At 25.1% G+C, this 21,605-nt stretch overlaps 1 protein-coding gene across 1 annotated transcript; it reads right to left on the reverse strand.

The window, feature by feature from the left end:
- Positions 1-47: 47 nt before the first annotated feature.
- LOC145834075 (uncharacterized) lies at positions 48-21,049 on the reverse strand. The gene is made up of 13 exons (XM_082941409.1): positions 20,932-21,049; positions 19,838-19,971; positions 19,602-19,681; positions 18,103-18,165; positions 17,902-17,998; positions 15,463-15,625; positions 15,024-15,188; positions 13,183-13,301; positions 12,430-12,615; positions 11,450-11,561; positions 10,294-10,937; positions 3,896-5,397; positions 48-1,088 (listed from the first exon to the last, which is right to left on the reverse strand). The coding sequence occupies exons 4-13, from the start codon at positions 18,132-18,134 to the stop codon at positions 719-721; spliced, it is 3,390 nt and encodes a 1,129-aa protein (XP_082797535.1). The 5' UTR covers positions 18,135-18,165; positions 19,602-19,681; positions 19,838-19,971; positions 20,932-21,049; the 3' UTR covers positions 48-718.
- Positions 21,050-21,605: the final 556 nt, after the last annotated feature.

Genomic DNA, 21,605 nt, shown 5'->3' on the forward strand with positions numbered 1-21,605 from the left:
AGATAAAGTTAAAATTAAACAAATAAAATAACTTTTTGTTAGCAACAGTTCAACTGCAATTTCGAAATCTCATTCAAAATCTAAACTGAAATTTTCCGAAAAAATCTGATTTGAAATTCTTGCATATTAATTTATTTGAGGTAAAAATTTACTTTTGTTTTAAGGCACTGAAAATAAACTGCATATTTAAAAGTTCAATATAGTAAAACAGTGTTTTGTTTAAAATCAGCGCAAAAAAAAAAAAAATTAAACCTAGTCTTACAAACACAAGAAATAAAATTTGCCTCGTTCAGAGCATTCGCAGAAGTAAAAAGAGAGAAAATCAGTAAAAAGATATAATTACATCACACTAAAGGATTCGCAATGTAAAAAATTTAGAAAATTACTTTTCTTCATTTAATAAACAGTATGTTTTCGCTTACAAATCGAATCCTGATTTTGTGTTAATATAACTTTTACTTATATTATCGTTTATTTATTTTAATTAAAACTCAAAAAAAAAAAAAAACTTTGTTAATAGTTTGATATTAAAATGCAGCAGCGATAAAAAAGTTAAATATTTTTTTATAATTATATGCTCAGTTTTAAGGCACTGACTCTTTTAATTAATTTTATAATTAAAAAAAACTATTTTAGTAACTTTCGAAACAAATGATACTACGTTTATTCTAATGTATTGAAAATACGACCTATTTTATATTTACACCATATAATTGTTTTAAGAAGTATCAACTTCGTATAAGCTAGAGTTTTCGTTTAAATTTTGTTGACTACCACTTTCCACTAACTGATTAAAACCGTTAACAGAATTATCTCCTAACTGCATCAAATTAATTTCCTGTTCGTTTTCAACAAACTCTTGAGTAGAGTCTCTGATGTCAGCAGAATACTGCCGTTCCATATCAATCTCTGCTTTCTCGAATTCTTCCAACTCTATCTCAGTTTCCACGAGTCTCTCGTTCATTTCAAACGAGTCTATGCTACAAACTTCACTTTGTTGTAAGTTGGTTAGGTGCTTGTTGTATAGTACTTGAGGTGTTAAATCAGCTGTAGTTGGTTCGCCCATCTCTGGAGTGGGACTTGAAAACCTGATTTATTAATTATACTTATTAAATTTTATTTAAGAAACAAACAACAGTTTTACTAGCAAATAAACTGATGATACAACAACAAATAAACAAACTAAATGTTCAAAATTATGCTTTTTTAAGTATTTACTAAAAACAAAAGTCAAATATGTAATCAAGAGAAATAAAACTAGTTATAAATTTTAATTACTACAAATACATGGTTGCCACTCATCAAGCTAAGAAAAAATTTCTGACTTTTCTAAATCAGTTTTACTTATATAAGTTTTCACTTAGTTTAATAAAATACTACCCAAACTATTTAATATTAAATCCTTAAATTAAAAATCAATTAAAAAAGAATATACTTAAGTAACTGTAAAAAAAAGACATAAAAAAGTAAACTATATATTTTGGGTAGTATTTTATTAAACTAAGTGAACAATTTATACAAGTAAAACTGATTTAGAAAAGTTGATTTTACTTTGACATAAAAAGTTTATACACATGTGTTCCATTAGAGGAAACGATAAACATGGTAGCAAACGATGTATACTCAAAAGAAAATCTTTCAGTATTTACAAAATCAAAAATAACAAAAAAAGGTATTCAAGAACATACTGAAAACTTGCTCACAGAGCATCTTCTGTTTTAATAATCAAGTATTCAAACAAATAGATGGACCTATCTATAGGATCGCCATTGACCCCCCTTTTGGCCAATTGATTCGTTAGCAAAGTAGAAACAGGTCTTCTAAATGAAATTCAACCTAAAATGTACACGAGATATGTGAACGACATTTTTACTATCTTCTCAAATGAAGAAATGGCAAATGAATTCAATCAAAAATTAAGTACTTTACATCAAGATCTTGTTTTCACAATGGAAACAAGTACATCAAATAAACTTCTTTTTTTTGACATAAGTGTTAAGCTGGAAGAGAACAGATTTACTACCTCAATTTACAAGAAACCATCAAACATAGATGTTCTATTAAATTTTCACTCTTGTACCCCGCAATCATGGAAGAAAAACTTGATTAGACAATTGTTCATCAGAAATAAAAGATTAGTGTCAGAAGAACTACAGAACCTAGAAACAAATAGAATAAAGAATCTTCTTTTCAGAAACAGTTATCCGATTAATTTCAATAACAATGAAATAGAAAAACTTCAAAAATTAGAAGATAAGCCACAAATTCCTAAACAACAGTATTTAACAGTTCCTTATATAAAAAAGGTTTCAGAAAAATTGAACAGAAATATAACAAAAAATTTGGAAACAATTGGAATTAATATCAAAGTAGCTTTCAGAACATCTAAAGTTGGAAATTATTTTTCATTGAAAGAAAAGATCAACAAACTCTACAAAAATTGCATCGTTTATAAGTTTCAATGTCCAGGTGACCTGGATACCCAATATATTGGAGAAACGGAGCGACAAATGTTCGTCAGAATTAAAGAACATACAAAACCTACAAATAGTGCAGTTTTTTCACATATAGAACAATGTAGAATCTGTCAGAATCATAATGATATTTTTAATTGTTTTGAGGTAATTAAATTTTGTAAAAATAGAAATGTTTTACTTGCAGTAAAGGCTATTATGATTAAAAAAATTAAACCTAAACTTAACCACCAACTAGGTCCTGATAAAGGATCTAGAATTACACTTAACATTTTTAAATAGTCCATTTTTGTTCTAATTATCTATTTTAGTTTTTATGAATAGTCTGATTAGTTTTATATTGATTGCTTCTTTAGTTTACTCGTATTTTGTTTGATTAATTAATTTTTGTGAGTATTTATTTTGTTTTGACAAGGAGATTAGTTAAATTTTGAAAGCATTCTCAATAAACCGTTTAAATGAAAAAAAAAATTTGTTGTTAGCAATTAATTGGCAGATAAAGTCATGTAAACACCTTTCGCTATAAACTATATATCTGTTGTATAAAATACTTCCTCTTATCATTTAGTATAAAATTTGTAACAAAAAGTTACTCTACAAAAAATACACATAATAAGTAAATTTAATCTTGGCATATACCTCTCTTATAACTTAATTTATAAATTTAAATAACTTTTAAAAAATTATAAAGAGGTAAAGTATACACAACTTGTTACATAAAATACTAAACAAACTGCTTAGTTATAAAGAACTCAATAATTTAAACAAAAAACACTTTGATTCTAAAATTATGCTTGATAAACTTTTGTGTATATATCACTGTTTCACTATGGCAATGTCCTTGCTACAGATCATCAATACTAAAAAGCTTACAAAATCTGCTTGTTCAAGAAGGGTACTTGTTCAATAAGTTAATAGAAAATTTTTGCAGTTTTATAAAGGATATTTTACTAATTTATACCAGGTGAAGGCATTGGAAATAAAAATAAATATTTTTGTAAATTTCTAAGAAAATTTTGTAATTTTATTCTGACTTTAAAGGACTTTTAATTAATTTTTACCATTTGAAGGCTTTGGAAAACAAGGAATTTTGTAAATTTAAACTGACTTTTTTTTTAATTTTATCAAATTTCCTGACTTTTCCTGACTTTTTTTCAAAACCCCCCATTTTTTCCTGACTTTTGTCATTTTTAAAAATTTTTCCTGACTTTTCCTGATTTCCTGACCGAGTGGCAACCCTGCAAATATTGTAGGTCGATTTAATCTAAAACTTTTAAACTATGAAATGCTTCTAATTCTAAATATATACAAAAGTCGAAACAAGTATTCGAAGCATAAACCAAATATATAAATGAGAATGTTTAATTTCCTAATAGATTAAACTGTTTTAAAATAAGTAATTTATAGATTAAACTTCTTACCTATTAGATACGCTGGTAGTTGTGTAACAGTCTGCAGTTTGAAAAGAAGTACATTTTTCATCTGTAATCACGTCGTCTTCATTAGCAAGGGTTGAGTCCATGTTTTTTTCACTTAAGTTAGGCGAGGGAGATTCTTCTCCAAATGCCGAGTAGTAGGAGCTGTAGGATTTATTCAAATCATTGCTTACTTGCGACTGATCAGACACACTCAGACTACTGTTAGATCCACTAATCATTGTCGTGTAATTATCTTGGTCAGTCTTATCATGAAAAGACAAACAAGGGGTACTTTCATCTATGGAAGTGTCTTCAAACTCGTACAAGTTTAAATTATCATCCATTTGGTAGTAATCATTTGTAGTAGATTCAGTACATTGAAAAACACCTGAACAGCTTTCTTCTTCATACTGGTAATTTTCTTCTGATTCGAGATGATTTTCTTCTGATTCGAATTGACTTTCTGCTCTTCCAAAATGATAATCTGCTGTTTCTGTTTGGTAATCTTCTACTTCAAGTGTACTTTCTCCTGTTATAAATTTATTTTGTTCTAATCCGTGACTATTTTCCGCTGTTTCTAATTTACTTTCTTCTGATTTTAGCTGATTTTCTTGTGATTCGAGACTATTTTCCTCTGTTTCTAATTGACTCTCTTTTAATTTTAGATTATTCTCTTTTGCTTGAAGTTGAGAATATTTTACTTTAAGTGTATAATCTTCTGATTTAAAATTATTTTCATCTGTTTCAGATTGACTTTCTGTTGTTTCTGTTTGGTAATCTTCTACTTCAAATGTATTTTCTCTTATCATAAATTGATTTTCTTCTGGTTCGTGACTATTTTCTTCGTTTTTCGATTCACTTTCTTCTGATTTTAGTTGACTTTTTTCTGACTTGAAATTATTTTCTCCTGTTTCAGATTGACTATCTGCTGTTTCAAATTGATAATCTTCTGTTTTTATTTGATAATCTTCTACGTCAAGTGTATCTTTACCTATCATAAATTGATCTACTTCTGTTTCGAATTGATTTTCTTGTGACACGAGACTATTTTCATCTGTTTCTAATTGACTCTCTTCTAATTTTAGATCATTTTCTTTTGCTTCAAACTGAAAATCTTTTAGTTCAAGTGCATTTTCTTCTACCAAGGGTTGATTCTCTTCTGCTTCAAGTTCATTTTCTTCGGTTTCATCAGAATCAATACTTATCCAATTAGACTCAGATTGGCAACTAGAAGTTTTTGATACAGAGTTTGAGCAGGAACTAGTTTGATTTAAAATTGGAAGTTGGCTGCTTAACATACAATGATTGTTAGAAATTTTATTAGTAAATTTAGATGAGCTTTGAAATAAACACTTTTCTTTTTCTTCTGGTGAAATAAAATTTATATCTGAACAAGTCTTGCTTAAATACAATGACTCGTTTTTGCAATTAAGTGAATAAGCTTCCACTAAATTATTTTCATTTTCATTATCACAAGTTGCAATGGTCTTTGAAGAACCTTCTACCTAAATTAAAAAAAAAAATTATTAAAAACTCAAATATTAAATCATTATTTAAAAGTACTATCTTAGAAACTAGTGGTAAGCAACATACAGCTAATTATATTTTAGTAAGAAAAATTTGTGTTAAACAGCCAAATGTAAAACATTTTAATAAAATTTACAATTATGACATAAACTTGGTTGTGAGTAAACTGTGGTTTTAATTTTTATTACTTTTTTGTTTTAACTTGGCTTTTAAAAAAATTAAAGAAATCTTTTGTATAAGTTTACAAAAGTAAAGCGGTCTCGAAATGCCTAGTACATCCAGCCCATTAGAAACAACATCTGGCTCGAAGAAGTTGCCTACACCAAGTATAATTATTTTTTGTATTAGCACCAAAACAATGCATTTAAATAAAACATACAAAAAAACTCCTTTACAAATAAATATTCAATGGCAAATGTTTACTAAATTTTTCTAGTATAACTCTGTTTCAGTACTTGTGATAAACTTATTGGGACATTTTAGGTAAAGAAGTTTTATCGTTTTTTCAAAGATTTCGATTCGATTATTCAAATACTAAATCTTTGTATTAGTAAGTATTTCTTAGAAAAATACGAAATTGAAAAAATTTAAAAAGAGTCATCGCTAAATAAAAGAAAGACAGCAACCTTGTCTTCACAACAAAAATATGTATTTAAAACAAACAAAAAATATTGAGCAATAACAAAAATAGCAACAAAATAAAACTAAAAATAAGAACAAACAAGACAAAACATAAGTTAACTTGTACAGAAGTTGTTTTGAAGATTAGCTATCTAAAATTATTCAACTCTATTTGACATATCATAATATGTATTTTTGTGATTCTTTAAAAAACTACGTTGCTAACTTTATTATTGTTCTGATGAAACGCTTAAAGCGTAGAAACAAATCAAAAATTAGTTGTTTTTTGCATTTTAAATATAAGTATTTCTAAATTAAAACTGAATTGTTATCCTTATCAAAGCATAATTTTTGATTTACAACTTAACTTAAGCAAAAGTTAAACAAAGACTGTAAATTTTACAATGTAAAACATATAATTAATTATCTTCCAAACTTTAATTTATATTTGATACGAAAAAAATTATTTTTTGAACCTGCACTAAATACAATTAAATAATAGCCGCTAAGAACGCTAATTTAACTAGCGTTATTTAAAATTAAAAATAAAAGGTATCAGCAGTATAAATAAAATTAACTGAGGTGAGCAACTTACCCTCGGTACTTATAAACTAAAACGTATGAATGCGCACAACTATTTCAAGTTAAGTTATTACTTGAGTTGCGTTGAATGTCTTATGAGAAACAAAAACATTTTCAAGACAAGTATTTTCTGAAAACATGTCGCGCTGCTTATTAAATTAAATTGTGTTCTTATTACAAAAAAAACAAATTAGGCGATGTAATAGTTTCTAAGACGTTTTCATAAATAAAAATAATAAGTTTTTCACTGACTTTAACTGTAGCATTAATAGAGCTAAACTTAAACTTATTTTTTAAGAATTTCGTAAATAAAATATAAACATTTTCAATCATACAAAACATTTTGATTTGATTGTACTAAGAGTGTATATTTTGATATATACTACAATATAAAAATAACTATTACGTTTTAATGTTCAATAGTTGATTGATGTTGTTATCAATTTTATATTAAAATTATAGGCATAAAGGGGTCCGACACTTTTTCTACAAAAAATAGCATTGATTCTAAATTTAAAGCTAGCTATAAGTATGAACTATTAGTCAATTCTTATATGACATATTGATCTTAAGTAACTTTACAGGTAAAGTAGTTTTTGTAAAAGTTTTGTGATATTAAGGGGGGCAAATCACCTTTTTCACAATTTAGTCTTACTTTATTAAGCTTTAACAAAGCTACAAGTTGCTTTTTACAGATTTTTTTAACTCAAAATTACTTTTGAGATAAAGCCGGTCGAAGTCGGAGACTACAATAGCTTCCTTATAGGAGGCGCAAACTAAAGTGGCAAATAACTAGAAATCATTAAAAATTTATCTTCTCCTGCGTTTTTTGAGATAATTACCTCAAACTTTCAGGAAATGCTCCTTGCAATAATAAGAAAATTCTGTTGGAACTAAATTTGAAAAAAAAATTAAAATTTTATGACATAAAAACAAAAATAAAATAAACACTTTTTTTTTGGTTTTTAATTTTTTATTTTATTATTTGTTCGGACAGATTTTTCTAAATATTGCAAGAAACACTTCCTGAAAGTTGAGGTAATTATCTCAAAAAACGTAGGAGGAGATAGATTTTTAGTGAAAATGTCTTTTTTCGCCTTTTTAGTTTGAGCCTCTCATAAGAAACCTATTGTAATCTCCGACTTTGAGCGGCTATAACTTAAAAAATATTTTGAATTTTTAAAATCTGTGAAAAAACAACAAGTAAACAGTAGGGGGGTAAACAGTAATTTAGTTAAAAATGAACAGAGTTAAATCAAATTGTGAAAAAAGTGTTTACCCTTCTACGCCCTTAAACTATCGGCCGCAAACTTTATATCCTAAATTTTCTCACAAACTTAAAAATTTACTAAAAACCTATCATCTTTTTTAATTTTTGAGTTTAAAATCTTTTTTTTTATGTTCATTACATTATTTAGCAAAACCAGTCGTAAGAGATTAGCATAAATATAAAATTACAAATATTTTTGAGACAAAGAAAGTCTTTATTTTTGGGAGAAATGTATCTTTTTTAAATTATTTTAAACACTTTACAGAACAGTTTGAAAATGATTGGTCAAAAATGTAGAAGAAGATATATTTTTAGTGATAGTCTCTTTATAATATTTTAATTTGGACTTTTCATAAAAACAAAACTAAAAAACTCTAAAAATTTGATCGCTTGTGTGTAGAAAATTTCCCCGAAGTTATAAACGGTAAATAACAAATGGTAGACTAGTGTTTTATGTAAAGAATAACACAAAAAACTTATTTGTATTTTTATACCCTTAGACTAGAGAGATTAACATACAATCTTTAGAGACTAGTAAGTTTTTTTATTGATTAAGTGTGTAAAAAATAGAGTTGGAAAAGTTTTAATCCAAAGTATTAGTCAAACTGGATATATTTATAAAAGTGTGACGTCATTAGAAAAATACGAGCCAAATTTTACTAAGACGTAATATACAGCGCCTTTGTTGTTAGTCTGCAACAACATCAGCTCAAAACAAACTCATTTAATTAGTAAAGAACATTTTATATAAAGAAAACAGTTAAAGATAAAGTTAGAAGAAGTATCAAAATTTATAACTGGATCTGATTAAGTACAAAACAACACAAAATAAAAAACAATAAAAAAAGTTTATAAAACTTTTATTGAAATACATTTTTGTTGAGATTTTTTGGTGGACTTAAAAGAAATACATACAACTAGTATTTCAAATTAGTTGTGAAAAAAACTATACTAAAACTTATTTTATACATCTAAAATATTTGTTTAATATTCTTCATATTTAAAACACTAAACAAGATGTTTGAATACACAATAACTATAATTATTTATTGGAAAGTGTTAAAAAATGAAAAATAAGCACTTTAAATCAAAAGCTTGAAAATTTTAAATACTTATCAACAATTTTAAAAAAACGTGATACTTCTAATTAACTAAATTTATTCCAAGTATTTATTTGTACTAACCAATTTCGGCTAGTTATGTATACTACTAGTGACAAGTATTTGAAGAATTTACTCTTATAACATTCGGCTCAAATAAATCAATTGTTAACCCTAATGTTGTAAAAACTTTTTAAACACGTGAATAGAGTTTAAAATCACAAAGTGCTTACATTTTAGTATGAGAGCCTTAAACACTACTTACGTATTACTATTATGCAACACACAAATTAAGTAAAATGCCAAGCTGGTTATAAAATTGTCGCATTTGTCTAATAAGCTTTCAGCTCATATTTTATGAACTACATTGACGCTGCGTGGCTTTGAAAATAGTCTTCAATAACTATAATATAAAACTATTTATTAACATATGAAAAAGATTATTCTCAGTTTTACAGGATACATTAAGTTTATTAGTATAAAGTCTTAAACTTAAATATAACAACTTTTCCTTACATAAACGGAGGTTTAAAATCCTAGTTATATTATAGTTATGTAAAAGCCCTTTAAATATTTTTTTAACTTATCATTGATTTTTTTTTTATTGATTATTATATAAACTAGTAAAAAAACCACAAAATTAAAAGCATCGGAAAGTTTTAGCAAAAATACATTTAGAACTTATTTCTGTGTTATTACCTTACATAGCAGTTAGAACTAATGTAAACAAATATTGAAAAAAAAGTAATGAAAAACTTATTTAATCAAACTAAACTATGTAATATTAAAAACTTGTCTTTTGTTACTCACATACTAAATTCTATTTATAACCTTAAAAGTAAAACTATATCACATATGGACAAACCTATAAATAACCCTGATTTGCACGACTTTTATAAAACTATATCAACTTTCTTTGAAAGACTAGACTTAGTAATATAATAGAATACAATTTTTTTTTTCTCAGACATCTTCTGGTAAGTTTGACCACAGACATTAAAAGTTGCTAATTCCTTGGTTATTCTAAAAATCAGGGTTTCCTAAACTCATTTTAAATGCCTCCTTGACAGAATTTAAAAAACAATCGTCCCCATTTATAAGATATCGCCCATTTACTAGTAAATTACTCATTTACTTTTACGCCACCTTATTAAATAACGCCAACTGATAGCCAAATTTCCCCTTAAAGGTCGATATTTCCCTCTATAGATCCAATACCGTTGTACATTAAGATTTAAAATTAATTAAGTATAAATGTTAATTACTAATACTTTTATTATAAAACAAAAAATAAAGCTTACCTTACAAAATTTATCACTAAAATCAATATCTGATTTGACGTCGGCGACTTCGTTATCGGACGATAAGCAGCTCTTGTCGACATTTTCTCCTGCAACCGTGAACCTTCTCTGTGAACAAATTTTGTCTTCATCAACTTGTTGAAAATAATTATCGTTGGAAGAAGATGACGTCACATTTTCATCGTCATCACTACAATAAACTGGAACTTTTTGGTCAAGCACTTCATTCAATTCGCTTTGAAGCTCTTGGTGTTTTGATTCTATTTTTAGAACCTCACTTATCCCACTATCAATCTTCTCAACGTACTCTTGAAGACTCGCGCTCCTCTGGTCTTTGTCAGAATTCCTACTACTTCTTTTGTCGCTTTCCTTAGTCAGTGAAACATTTTCAACATCTTCTGAATCTGGTGCTGCATGTCCTGACGCATACTCCCCTAAAACAACCATCTCGGCGATTTGGCTCACAAGCAAATTGCGGTCATCATACACTGAAGCACATGCCGATGATGAAGATGACGATGACGACGTCATCATATCGTAATCGCTACACACGTCATCAGCTGCAATGAAGTCTTGGAGATTAATCATGGTGGCGGGAAAGTTTTGGGAACAATCTGGTTTTTCCTCTTCGTAAGTGAGTTGTCCTGCGAAGTTAGTCGAATTAATGTTGAATGTAACTGATAATATGAGCTAGATGAACATTTAAATAAAAGATATAAACGTAAGTTTATACAAAATAAAGTTTTTATTTTACTTATTAAAATCAAGCACAAGTTTTACACTAGCGCAGCAGCAGTAACGGGCCGGAATTTAAAGACATAGCATTTCATGAGCCAGATTAAGAAAAAAAAAATTTGCAGACTGCTTATTTTTTGGGTTTGTATAGTTAAAAAAAATATTTTTTTTTCAAAAAAACTGTATAGAAAAGTCATTAAATAATAACTACTAGTAACTTACATTAAACTTTACAAAAATTGTACACAATTATTACAAAAATTATTTAATTTCGGTTGTCGTGCATATATCTTTTATTAGAAAGAAAAGTTTTGATTCGGGTATTCTCGCTTGATGGGCCAAATACGACCGGCGAGACACTATTTATTGACCCCTGTCTTCTAAAACACATTAAAACATGTCGATAAAGAATCAAATAAACCTTCAGCTAAAACAGAGTCTGGTAGATCGCTTAAACTTTTGTTATCTATATGTTTATGAGCTACCGTGAGAACTGTAGGCTCTTGTCTTTTATTTTCTATCCATTTTGCAAACTGTAATATTTATTTAGCTGATAAAAGTGTTTTTGATTTAACAAGCATGAAGTTTTTTTACTTTAACATCAATCTGTTACAGACAGGTTCATAAATAGTATAATTACTATTATTAAAAAGATTGTTTTCCGATAAAAACCTAATACAGAAATTAGAGACAAAATTGTCAATAAAATAAAAAAGTTAAACTTTATTTTTATGTCAGTTAGACATAAACATTTTTGACTTCAAAAGAATTGCATATTGAGTTCTAAACTTTTTTAAACAATATTTATTAACAACAGAAGTTAAGTCTACATTACATGGTTTAATAATTCAAGCATTTTTACTGGCAAATCAAAAACTAAATTATTGAGTTAAAAATTTGAACTAAGCGCTTAATTAGACTTCCTTTTATATATTACTGTGTCAATACTTCATTTCATATTTTAAAAAATTATAAATTAGATAAATACAGGGTTGCCACTGGTTTTTGGGAAATTTCTTCCAGGTTTTCTGAATTTCTTCCAAGTTTCTGAAAGTACATGTTTTTGGGTCTATTTTTAGTTTAAAGTTAAGTTTAAGGTTTAAAAATGTGTTAAGTTGTATAACAACATTGAAAAGATACTGTAAAGCTACTTTAAATGTGCATTTTAATAAAAAAAAAATTGATGATGACAAAACCTTTTTATCTATATGATATATTTATCATGTTCAATCAAAGTTTTACTACTTAACATGTAAAATTTGTTTAAAATTCCAGGTTTTTCAAGGTTTTTTAGTGATTTTTGTTCAAATTTTTTCCAGGATTCCAGGTTTTGTGGCAATCCCGTAAATAATTTTTAAAAAGAATGAACTTTTTGATAACAAAAATGGTTTAAAAACAAACACTTGATTCACTGCAAGAATTGCCTGAATACTTAATTGAATACTGTCTTTGAAAAAAGAAGACGTGTTTTTTGTGATCAGAACCATCATGGTTCATGCGAACTTGGTGTGTTGGCAGAACTGTTGAAAGTTGCCAGCCTTCCTCTCCTAAACTAACTGCTTCCTTGCGTATCACTTCGTGCAACGTCTATATTTAACAACATTTTATAATTAATTTCATATTTATTATTTGGACAAACGGTAGTTTAAATTTACCTGTATACTTAAAAAGAATAAATATTTCTTCAAAAATTGCAGTTGAATTTATTTGACACATAGAGACAACTTTCAAAAAAAGTGCAAAAGCTTTTTTTTTACTTAAACAAAGTAGTTTTTAAACAACGTAGAAATTAAAAAAAGAAAATTTTCTAAATTTAATAAATAAGAAAGTACGACAAGTAATTAAAACAGTATTATTATAGCTTAAATAAATTCTTATATATTTTAACTTTTACTACTTTCATGTATGTTTGGTTAGTTTGAAATTGTACTAATTTCACTAAAATTGTTTTAATGAAGATAAAATTATAATATAGTAATTTTAAATACTTAAAATACATACTAGAAAAAAATTAAACCATTAAAATAGTAGTAATTGATTTAATTATTATAGTACACTTTATAAAAATTAAACACATTTTATCAGAAACTAAATTGAATAATTAAAATATCTAAAACTCAGCAATTATATGTTTGTTATAACGTAGTAAAGAACCTTATTTGCAGGATTCCATACTTCTCTTACCAACCCATGAAAGTGTTGGTTTCCAACTAAAGGTTTTTCGTAAATCCACAAAGACACTACTTCGTAGCTTTTCTTCTTTTTATTTTTTTCTTTAAATATTAACTCATTAATGTTTATTCATGTGATAAAATTAAAGATTAATTACAAATAAACTGTTTTTATATAACTTTATTTCAATATTTTAAAGCTATTAAGGTACCAGCTTTATACTGTATTTGTAGACATATAATATAATACTACTTTTATATTAAAAAAAAAAAAATTTTAGAGTAATCTATATATATGTATACATATTACCAATTTCTATTTTTGTCTTAATATAAAAAGATATACTTAGTACAGTAATCTTGCACTTAAGTACGCGTTTTGAAGACAGCCCAAAAGTAAGTTCTCAACGGGAAGTGCTTGCTCAGAAGTCAAGGTCTGGAACTTTGTATATTAAAAGTCTCTAGTGTTATGAAGTAATTTAAATCCCCGAAAAAAAAACATTCATTTAAAAAACTATTTTAAATGAAGCTATTAAAAGCTGTTGGATTAACAAATGTTACTATTTTAAGTGTTATAAATTTTAGGGTTTGTACACAACTTTGTTTAGACTGCTAACTCATAGAGTGCTGGTATAAAAGATCAAATGCTTATTTAAAAATAAATTCACAACATATTAATTTATTAAAAATTAAATTGAATCTCAGAAAATTTTCAAGCATTTGTGCCAAAAAATCTTGACATTTTGACAATTTTGCCTCGATTTTAGTAAAAATAAGGCACTATATACTTATTTGCCTTAACTAAAAAAGAAAGCTCAATTTACTGGGATGTAAAGAGGTTACTTAAATAGATTTATGCAAATTATATATTTTAATTGCGACCAGTTTCGGTGGCAAAAAATTGCCACCTTTCCAAGCAAAAATAAAATATTATATAAAATATATTTTATTTACTTAAAAAGGTCGCAATTTTTTGCCACCGAAACCGGTCGCGAATAAAATATATAATTTGCATAAATCTATGTAAAAATACGGTAGAAAATTTATTTTTTATTAAGGAAGAAATTCATAATTTGATAGTCTACCCTAAATATCTGATTTTTTTAATAATTCACTAATCTTTCAGCACTTGAACTGACATTTTGCTAGTCCAAAAAAAATATTCGTTTTTAGCCTGAGTTAATCTAATGCGTAATATGAATATGTAAACAAATTTTTATAATATGTTGTACTATTTAATTTTAAGTTTAGTAAATTACTTTGTAAATTACTAATATAAAAACTAGCATTGACTATTATTTGAATACATTTAATTATGTAAAAACCCATCTTCTTTTAAAACAGAAAAATCGCAATTTAATTTTGAGATTAATATGGAATTTTAAAATTATTTTAATAAAAACTTTATAGTAGTAATTTTTGGTGGCTAACTCCTTTAAAGTTTTGAAAGAAAAAAAAGTTAATATTTAATCATTAGCGTTTTAGATGCAATTCTACTAATCATTATTTTCGTTATTGTTTCAGGAATCTGCAGCTTGTTTTTAAATTTTTTTCCGTTTTTTTTTTTTCAAATATGGAAAAACTTAAATAAAACTTTGTTTCTTTATTTACATTTCTTACTAATGGAATTTTCTAAATTAGCATATTGAACGCAATGTTTTTAAAGAAAAAATTGCGTACACAACGAAAAGTCCGAACCTAAAATGGGTGTACTCAAAAGGAAGGTGTCAAAAAGATAAAAAAGTTAAATACAAGTATGTACCACAAACGTAGAAATTTAGAATACAAACAAAAACTTATCAAAGTTATTTTTCTGAAACTTACTTTTAGTTATAGAAGAGTCAACTTTAGGCCTGTCAAAATAAATTACTTCAACAATTTTGTGTTTTTTTCGAAATAAGTCAAGCCATTTGTAAGTGCAATAAGTATTAAATGTACGCTTTGATTTACAGACAGGATGCTTTTTTTTATTAATTTTCAACTTTTTTTCTGAAAATAAAAAAAAAAAAAAATTTTCAGTTTTTTTCAAAAAACAAATAACTCTGTCAAACTGTTGACAATTATTGATCAAATTACTTTAGTGCGTAAATTGGATACATTTTGCATATAAAAAACTTAAAATACTCATTTTATTAAAAATAAATGTGATTTGCATCAAGATTTCATTACAAAATTACAGTTACATTTTTAACCTTTAACTTTCAAAAAATTTATTTAGATATAACAGATTATCGAAAAGGTACATAAAAGACAACCAACTAACCAGTGTATGGAATAGACACTCGTTGAAACATGTACTCGGCAGCAGCTGTATTTTTGTCAGCAGTCTTAATAAAAAGCAGCTTAATATGAGCGACGCATTCATCATCTCTGTTCAACTTAACTACACTCTGAAGTTGTGATCCTCTGCTTGACTCTTCAATAATCTAATCGTTTTGGTAATTAATACAAACTATTTAAAATAAAATTGTAGTATAACAATTAAAAATCAAAATTAATTATTTGATTTAATAGGTTTTAACTAGCTCTAATTCCTTGATACTTTAACAGTGTATTTGTAAAATAAAGATATAATAGTGAGTTATGTACAACAAATTTACAAGAATCAGCTAAAAGTTAAAAAATAAAAATTAAAAACAATTTACAATTTTATAAATTTACTGTTAATTTAACTATTTACTATATTAATTAACACAATGTAAACAACTTGTCATTTAAAAAAAAGGCAACTACTTATTAAATATTCCAATAATTTATTAAACTTTAATTTACTACCAAACCAGTTTAAAAAGCAAATAACTAAAACTTTCTGCAGAAAACTGCTGTTAATTAAAACTAAAGCTTCTTTTTAAAACTTTTAAATTATAAAGTTAAAAACTTAAAAACCTTATTGTACTTATTTTAGAATAAAATACAACATTTTTATTAAACTTTTCTAGTTTTAAGAAAACAAACATACTAATACTAAATTATTACTAAGTTGTTAATAAATTATTACGTGAAAAAGAGTTCACATTATAATGCGGTTAAAGTAACAGCAAACTTTGTTTAAAAAAACTCATTATACAAAAATAACAACTGCAAAACAAACTTCCCTTAAAATAAACTAAAATAGTATTTCAACCTACAATTTCAAGTTAATGAATATATACAAAGAAAAAAGGTTTACACATACTTTAAAGTGAAGAACAGATAAACCTATATAACTTTGTTTACTTAAAGCATTAATTTTCAAAATCTAGTTTCATTTCAATTTATCCGAGAATTAAAAAGGAATTATGATAAAAACAATATGCTATTAGTAATGCAAAACTACTTTTTAAGATAAAAAATTATAATATAAACTGTATTGTATATGTAAGTTAGAAAAAAAATTAAACTAATTTTTTTTGAATTTAATTTGTTCTATTCTACATCAGATTTTAAATTCGTTTTTATTAATGTAACTTTTCTTAAATTGCTTTAGATATAAACTTAGTTTTAATAAATAATACAAAAAAACGTCTTTACTTAATTAAAAGATTACATTTTAGAGTAAATCCTATTGTTACAAAAGTTTAATAAAATAACTAAAGAAAATACAACTTAAATTTTTTTAAACATAAACAAAGTTTTAAATTATAATTCTTGCAAACGCATAAAAAAAGACTACTGCATAATAAATACATAAACTCAGTAAAAAAAATTTGGGTGAGAGAAAATGATTTACTTTTGTTTAAATTATTTATACTTGCAAGAAGTTTTTTTTGTCGTTTAATCTACCTGTGTAAGTTTTTTAAGCTATTTGTAGAACTGATTTACTTATTACATCGATTAAATGAAAACAAATAATGTTCAGAATACATTGTCAAAAAAATTTAACATTTAGTCTAAACAAAATACTATTTAATCTACTTTATTTATTATTAAGTATTCAAAATTTTCTAAAACTAAAGCTTCTTTTAAGTTTTTAGGCATAAGAAGGGGTCAAATACAAAAATAATGATATTTGATTTTAAACAAAAGATTAAAGTATTAACTACAAGTCCGTTTTTATAGTATAAAAGTTCTATTAACTTTTGAGATATATTGATTTTTGTAAAATGCTTCCAATACAATCTGAAAGACCACATTTTTTTTTTTTTTTTTTATAAATTTATAAACTTATCAAAAATCTATTAACTTGTTTGCTTTTTGAGCTTAATATATTTAAGTAAATTTTTATTTTAGAGTTTAGAAACATGTGTGTTAACTTTTTTTTGGTTTAGAAATAAAAACTTATGATCAAAAGCAGTAAATTTTATTTTTATGAAAACTTATTTTAGGTATCAATTCCTTCAAAGGTTTTTTAACTAAAAAAAGACTAAACGTTTGAAAACAATAGCTAAAAAATTGTAGGAGGACAGTTAAATATATGTAGATTTTTTAGTAAGAATATTTGAAACTCTTAATTCTTCTCAACTTATAAACCATAAGTTAATTTGAATTTTTTTAGTTGGTAAAAAAAACAATTACTGTCTTAGTTATCAACCTAAAAATAAAAAAGTAAGATTAAAAAAAGTGATTTAATCTCTTCTTACGACCTTATATTTGAATGAATTAATTCAAATATTTAAAAATAGGATTAAAATTATAAAAATTAAATATACACCATGTATTAACATTTTTAGTTGAGTTTTTTATTCAAATTAAATGTTTTAAAATATTAATTGAGTCAAATTACAATTTTTTGTAGACCATCTATAATTTCTTCAATATCCCAGCTGTTCTTTATTAATTCTCGTATGTAAAATTTAACACTTATCTTGTTTCTTTCAAACCTGTTGATTTTATTATACATCTAAGTTGTAAAAATGATACAATAAGTAGAGAATTTACTGTTTTTTTATAAAACTTTTATGAATAGATGATAAAATTCTCTCACATCATACCAAGAAGTGTTTTCTGTGCCTCCATTCTTTCAAGAGATGACTGTTTAATTGAGTTGCTAAAAAAACCAAACTATCATTAAACTATAAATGTTTTTTCTTTATTAACTACACAATCATGTTAGTTTTAAAACATATAATTAGCTTTTAAAAATAACAAAGTAAGCAAATCTTAATTTTTAATGACTTCCTATTGAGTAATACTAGCTTTTTTTTTTGGTAAAATATCTAAAAGTTTTGAAAAAGTTTAACAGTAGTAAAACGATCATAACTTTATAAAGTTATTTTGAATTGAAATGAGTTTAACAAACATTTTTATTATAAACAATCAAAAACTATCTGATTAGAACACCACTTAATTTAGAATTTTATTAAAATGTGCAAAAAGCTTAATTTATAAAATAAATAAGTTTTTCCATTTTTTTTTAATACTTCACAACTTAAAAGACTTATTTTGTTTTTTGTTTTTTTTTTTGCTTATAACTTTTTTATCTTAATAACTAACTAAAAGTTTGTCTATCATAAAAAACATTTTGTTTTTGTAACACCTTCTTTGTGTAATTATTTTTATATGAATGTTATTTTAAACAACAGATAAAGAATTGTAACTTATAATATTCATTACATTATATAACTATTCAAATAATTAAATAAATAATATTAATATATAACTATTCAAAGCTACATAGGGTAGGTTTAAACTGTCCTGGGCAAGACATTAAAAGGTATCCAAGTGATGCGTGACTCGTTAACCAAAATGTTTTTTGTCTTCAGTAACAATATATTAATATTTATTAAGTCTATATTATAAGTATATATTAAACAGTCAGCTGATAGCTGATTTAAAAAGTAGTTTGCCTGATATTGCAGTAAGTAATTTTCTTACGTTTTTACTTTTGGAATAAAAATAAACTAACATTTAATATTATACAACAAACTTTAGTTATATATCGATTAGCTTATTTGGGTTACTAAAAAGTGAAAAGCACGGGGTTTTCACTGAGCATAAGTTTTGCATACAAAGTTTGTTCAGATGAAAGTTTTGCATGAATTGTTACTTGAGCTTAGTTTGTTACTTTTTCAGAAAATTTAATATTTTGTGTAAAAAACTTTATTTAATCATCTTGCCTCATAGTTAGTATTTCTAAAAATTTAACTTCATAATAAAACAGGTTAAGCTTTTAGAAAAGTATACAATAAGAAACGTTACATGTGATAGTTTAAAACAAACTAAATTTGTTGTGATTTAAAAAATTGAGGCTGAAGATTTATGTTCTTAAGTAGTAAAAAAACACTTAGCATAAAACCAAAGAACTTTTATAAACCTAAATATCAAAAAAGTTGAAAATAAAGTATTAAAAAAAATTGTATGAATAAATTATCAATAAATTTATTTAAGTTATTTTTATTTTTAGTTAGGCCTATATTTTTCAGGATTAACTTTTTTTTTTAACTTGATTAAAAAGAACAAAATTAAACTAATACATAAACATACCTCAGCTTTGGTCTGCATAATATAACAGTGTGAGTAGTTTCATTCCAAAATTTAACTGAAGCATATTCTCTTTCTTCCTCCTAAAAACTTCTTCTTTAATTAACTCTTATTAATTTACTTAATCAGCTAAAACTTGGACTTTTAAAATTCCAAAAACTTTTTGTTATAAAACAAAGATTAGTATAATTAAAAATTTATAAATAATATATAATAATTAAAATATGTTAAAATCTAACTTCAGTCAAAATTCTTTTTCTTCCAAAATTTTCTGTCCTTCCATATTTTTTAGCAGTTAAAAAACAAACACTAAAATTTTTCTTGTGAGCATCAGTTAAAACTTTTGATACAGAAATTGCTTTTGAGTTTTTATCTAAATTAAAATACTATAATTAATTACAAATTATGGATTTTTACCTAAATATAAACGAAATATTTTTTTAAATTGTTAAAATTATTTTATTTAAGATAAATATGTATTTTTTACAGTAATTTTAACATTTCATGGGTATTAATCTTCCAAGAAAAAAAAAATTTAAGTCAATATAAAATATCCTGAATTCATGGTAAATTTTAGTTATTTGGTATAAGTTAACTTTCACTATAAATAATTGCTTGTTATTGTACAATTAAGGGCATGGGATTCAACCTTTTTTTTACAAATTGATCTTATTTTGTACAACTTTATCTAGGCTATCAGGTATTTTCAACTGTTTGACAAAGTTCAAAGTAACTTTGAGTTATAAGCAATCAAAATTGGTGAGCTCAATAGGTTTCCAAGAAAACTGATAATAAAAAAAAAAAATTGGTTGATATCTTTCTAATGGAAACTTTTTACAAAAACTTATATATTTTATAAGTTGATTATAACTTTTATATTCTATAAAAACTGACTTATAACTTATACTTTAAGCTTAAATATAAAAAGTAATGTTAATAAAAAATTAAAATGTTTGAACCCCTTCCTGTATGCCCTCAGCAATAAGCAGAATACCAACATTTTGGTACTACATTTACCTAGCATATATAAAAAATTAACTTTGATTAAGTGTAACAACACTAATTATGTTAGTTTTTAATTTATATTTAAACTAAAAATTTTGAAAATAATAAAATGATGGACTTAAATTTAAAAAAATTTTGACTTAATTTTTAATCAATAAAAAATACTTCTAGTTTTGTAAAATGGATAATTTTTTTTAGTAGTGTGGTAATTTGTAAGGATTAGTTAAATTTTGCAATAATTTCCAATCTTTTTTTTTTAATACTTTTATATTATACTTTTATAAAAAGTTGATAGAAATAAATATAAATAAATATAAAGAAAACATACCTTCATCTGGTAGGTATAATGATACATCAAGTGCAACATACTCATAAGAATTACCTTCATAAATGCTTAACTCATTTCCTGTAAGCTTAGTATATGTCACATCTTCAGTTATAAAAACATCTGCAGTTTTAGAACTTTTGGCTCCCATTATTATATAACATAATAAAAGCAATAAAAACAATAACTTTAGCTGTTATAGAAGAAATTTGAATAGAAATAAAAATAAGTAGAAAAAGCAAAACATTAGTTTCAATAAATTGTTCCGAACACAATGTGAAAAAGTTAACTTTTTATAATTCACAAACATATATTTTAAGTTATCATTTCGAACAACTTTATACTTTAAATTTAATTAGTAGTTATTAGTTATCAAATTTAAAATTGTAAAAAAAATTACAATAATGATAACAATTTATTTATGTAGGAATACTTTTCTATAATATTTTCCAGAAGATTTTTTTGGTAGCAATAGTATGTAAGTAAACAGATGGTAATTCTTTTACTACGAAAGGTGTTTACAAAAAAATAAATAAATTCATAGTTCACTAAGGTTAAGGTTAACCAATGAAACAAACTTTAAACAAGCAGCAAGAGCTTTTTTATAAATAACTGACCAGACTTATTTTCCAAATCTTTTACAGACTAGATTTGTTATATAAAGTCTAGTCTATTAT

This window comes from Thalia democratica, chromosome 4, assembly GCF_965202585.1.
Source record: "Thalia democratica chromosome 4, ktThaDemo2.hap1.1, whole genome shotgun sequence".
NCBI lineage: Eukaryota > Metazoa > Chordata > Thaliacea > Salpida > Salpidae > Thalia > Thalia democratica.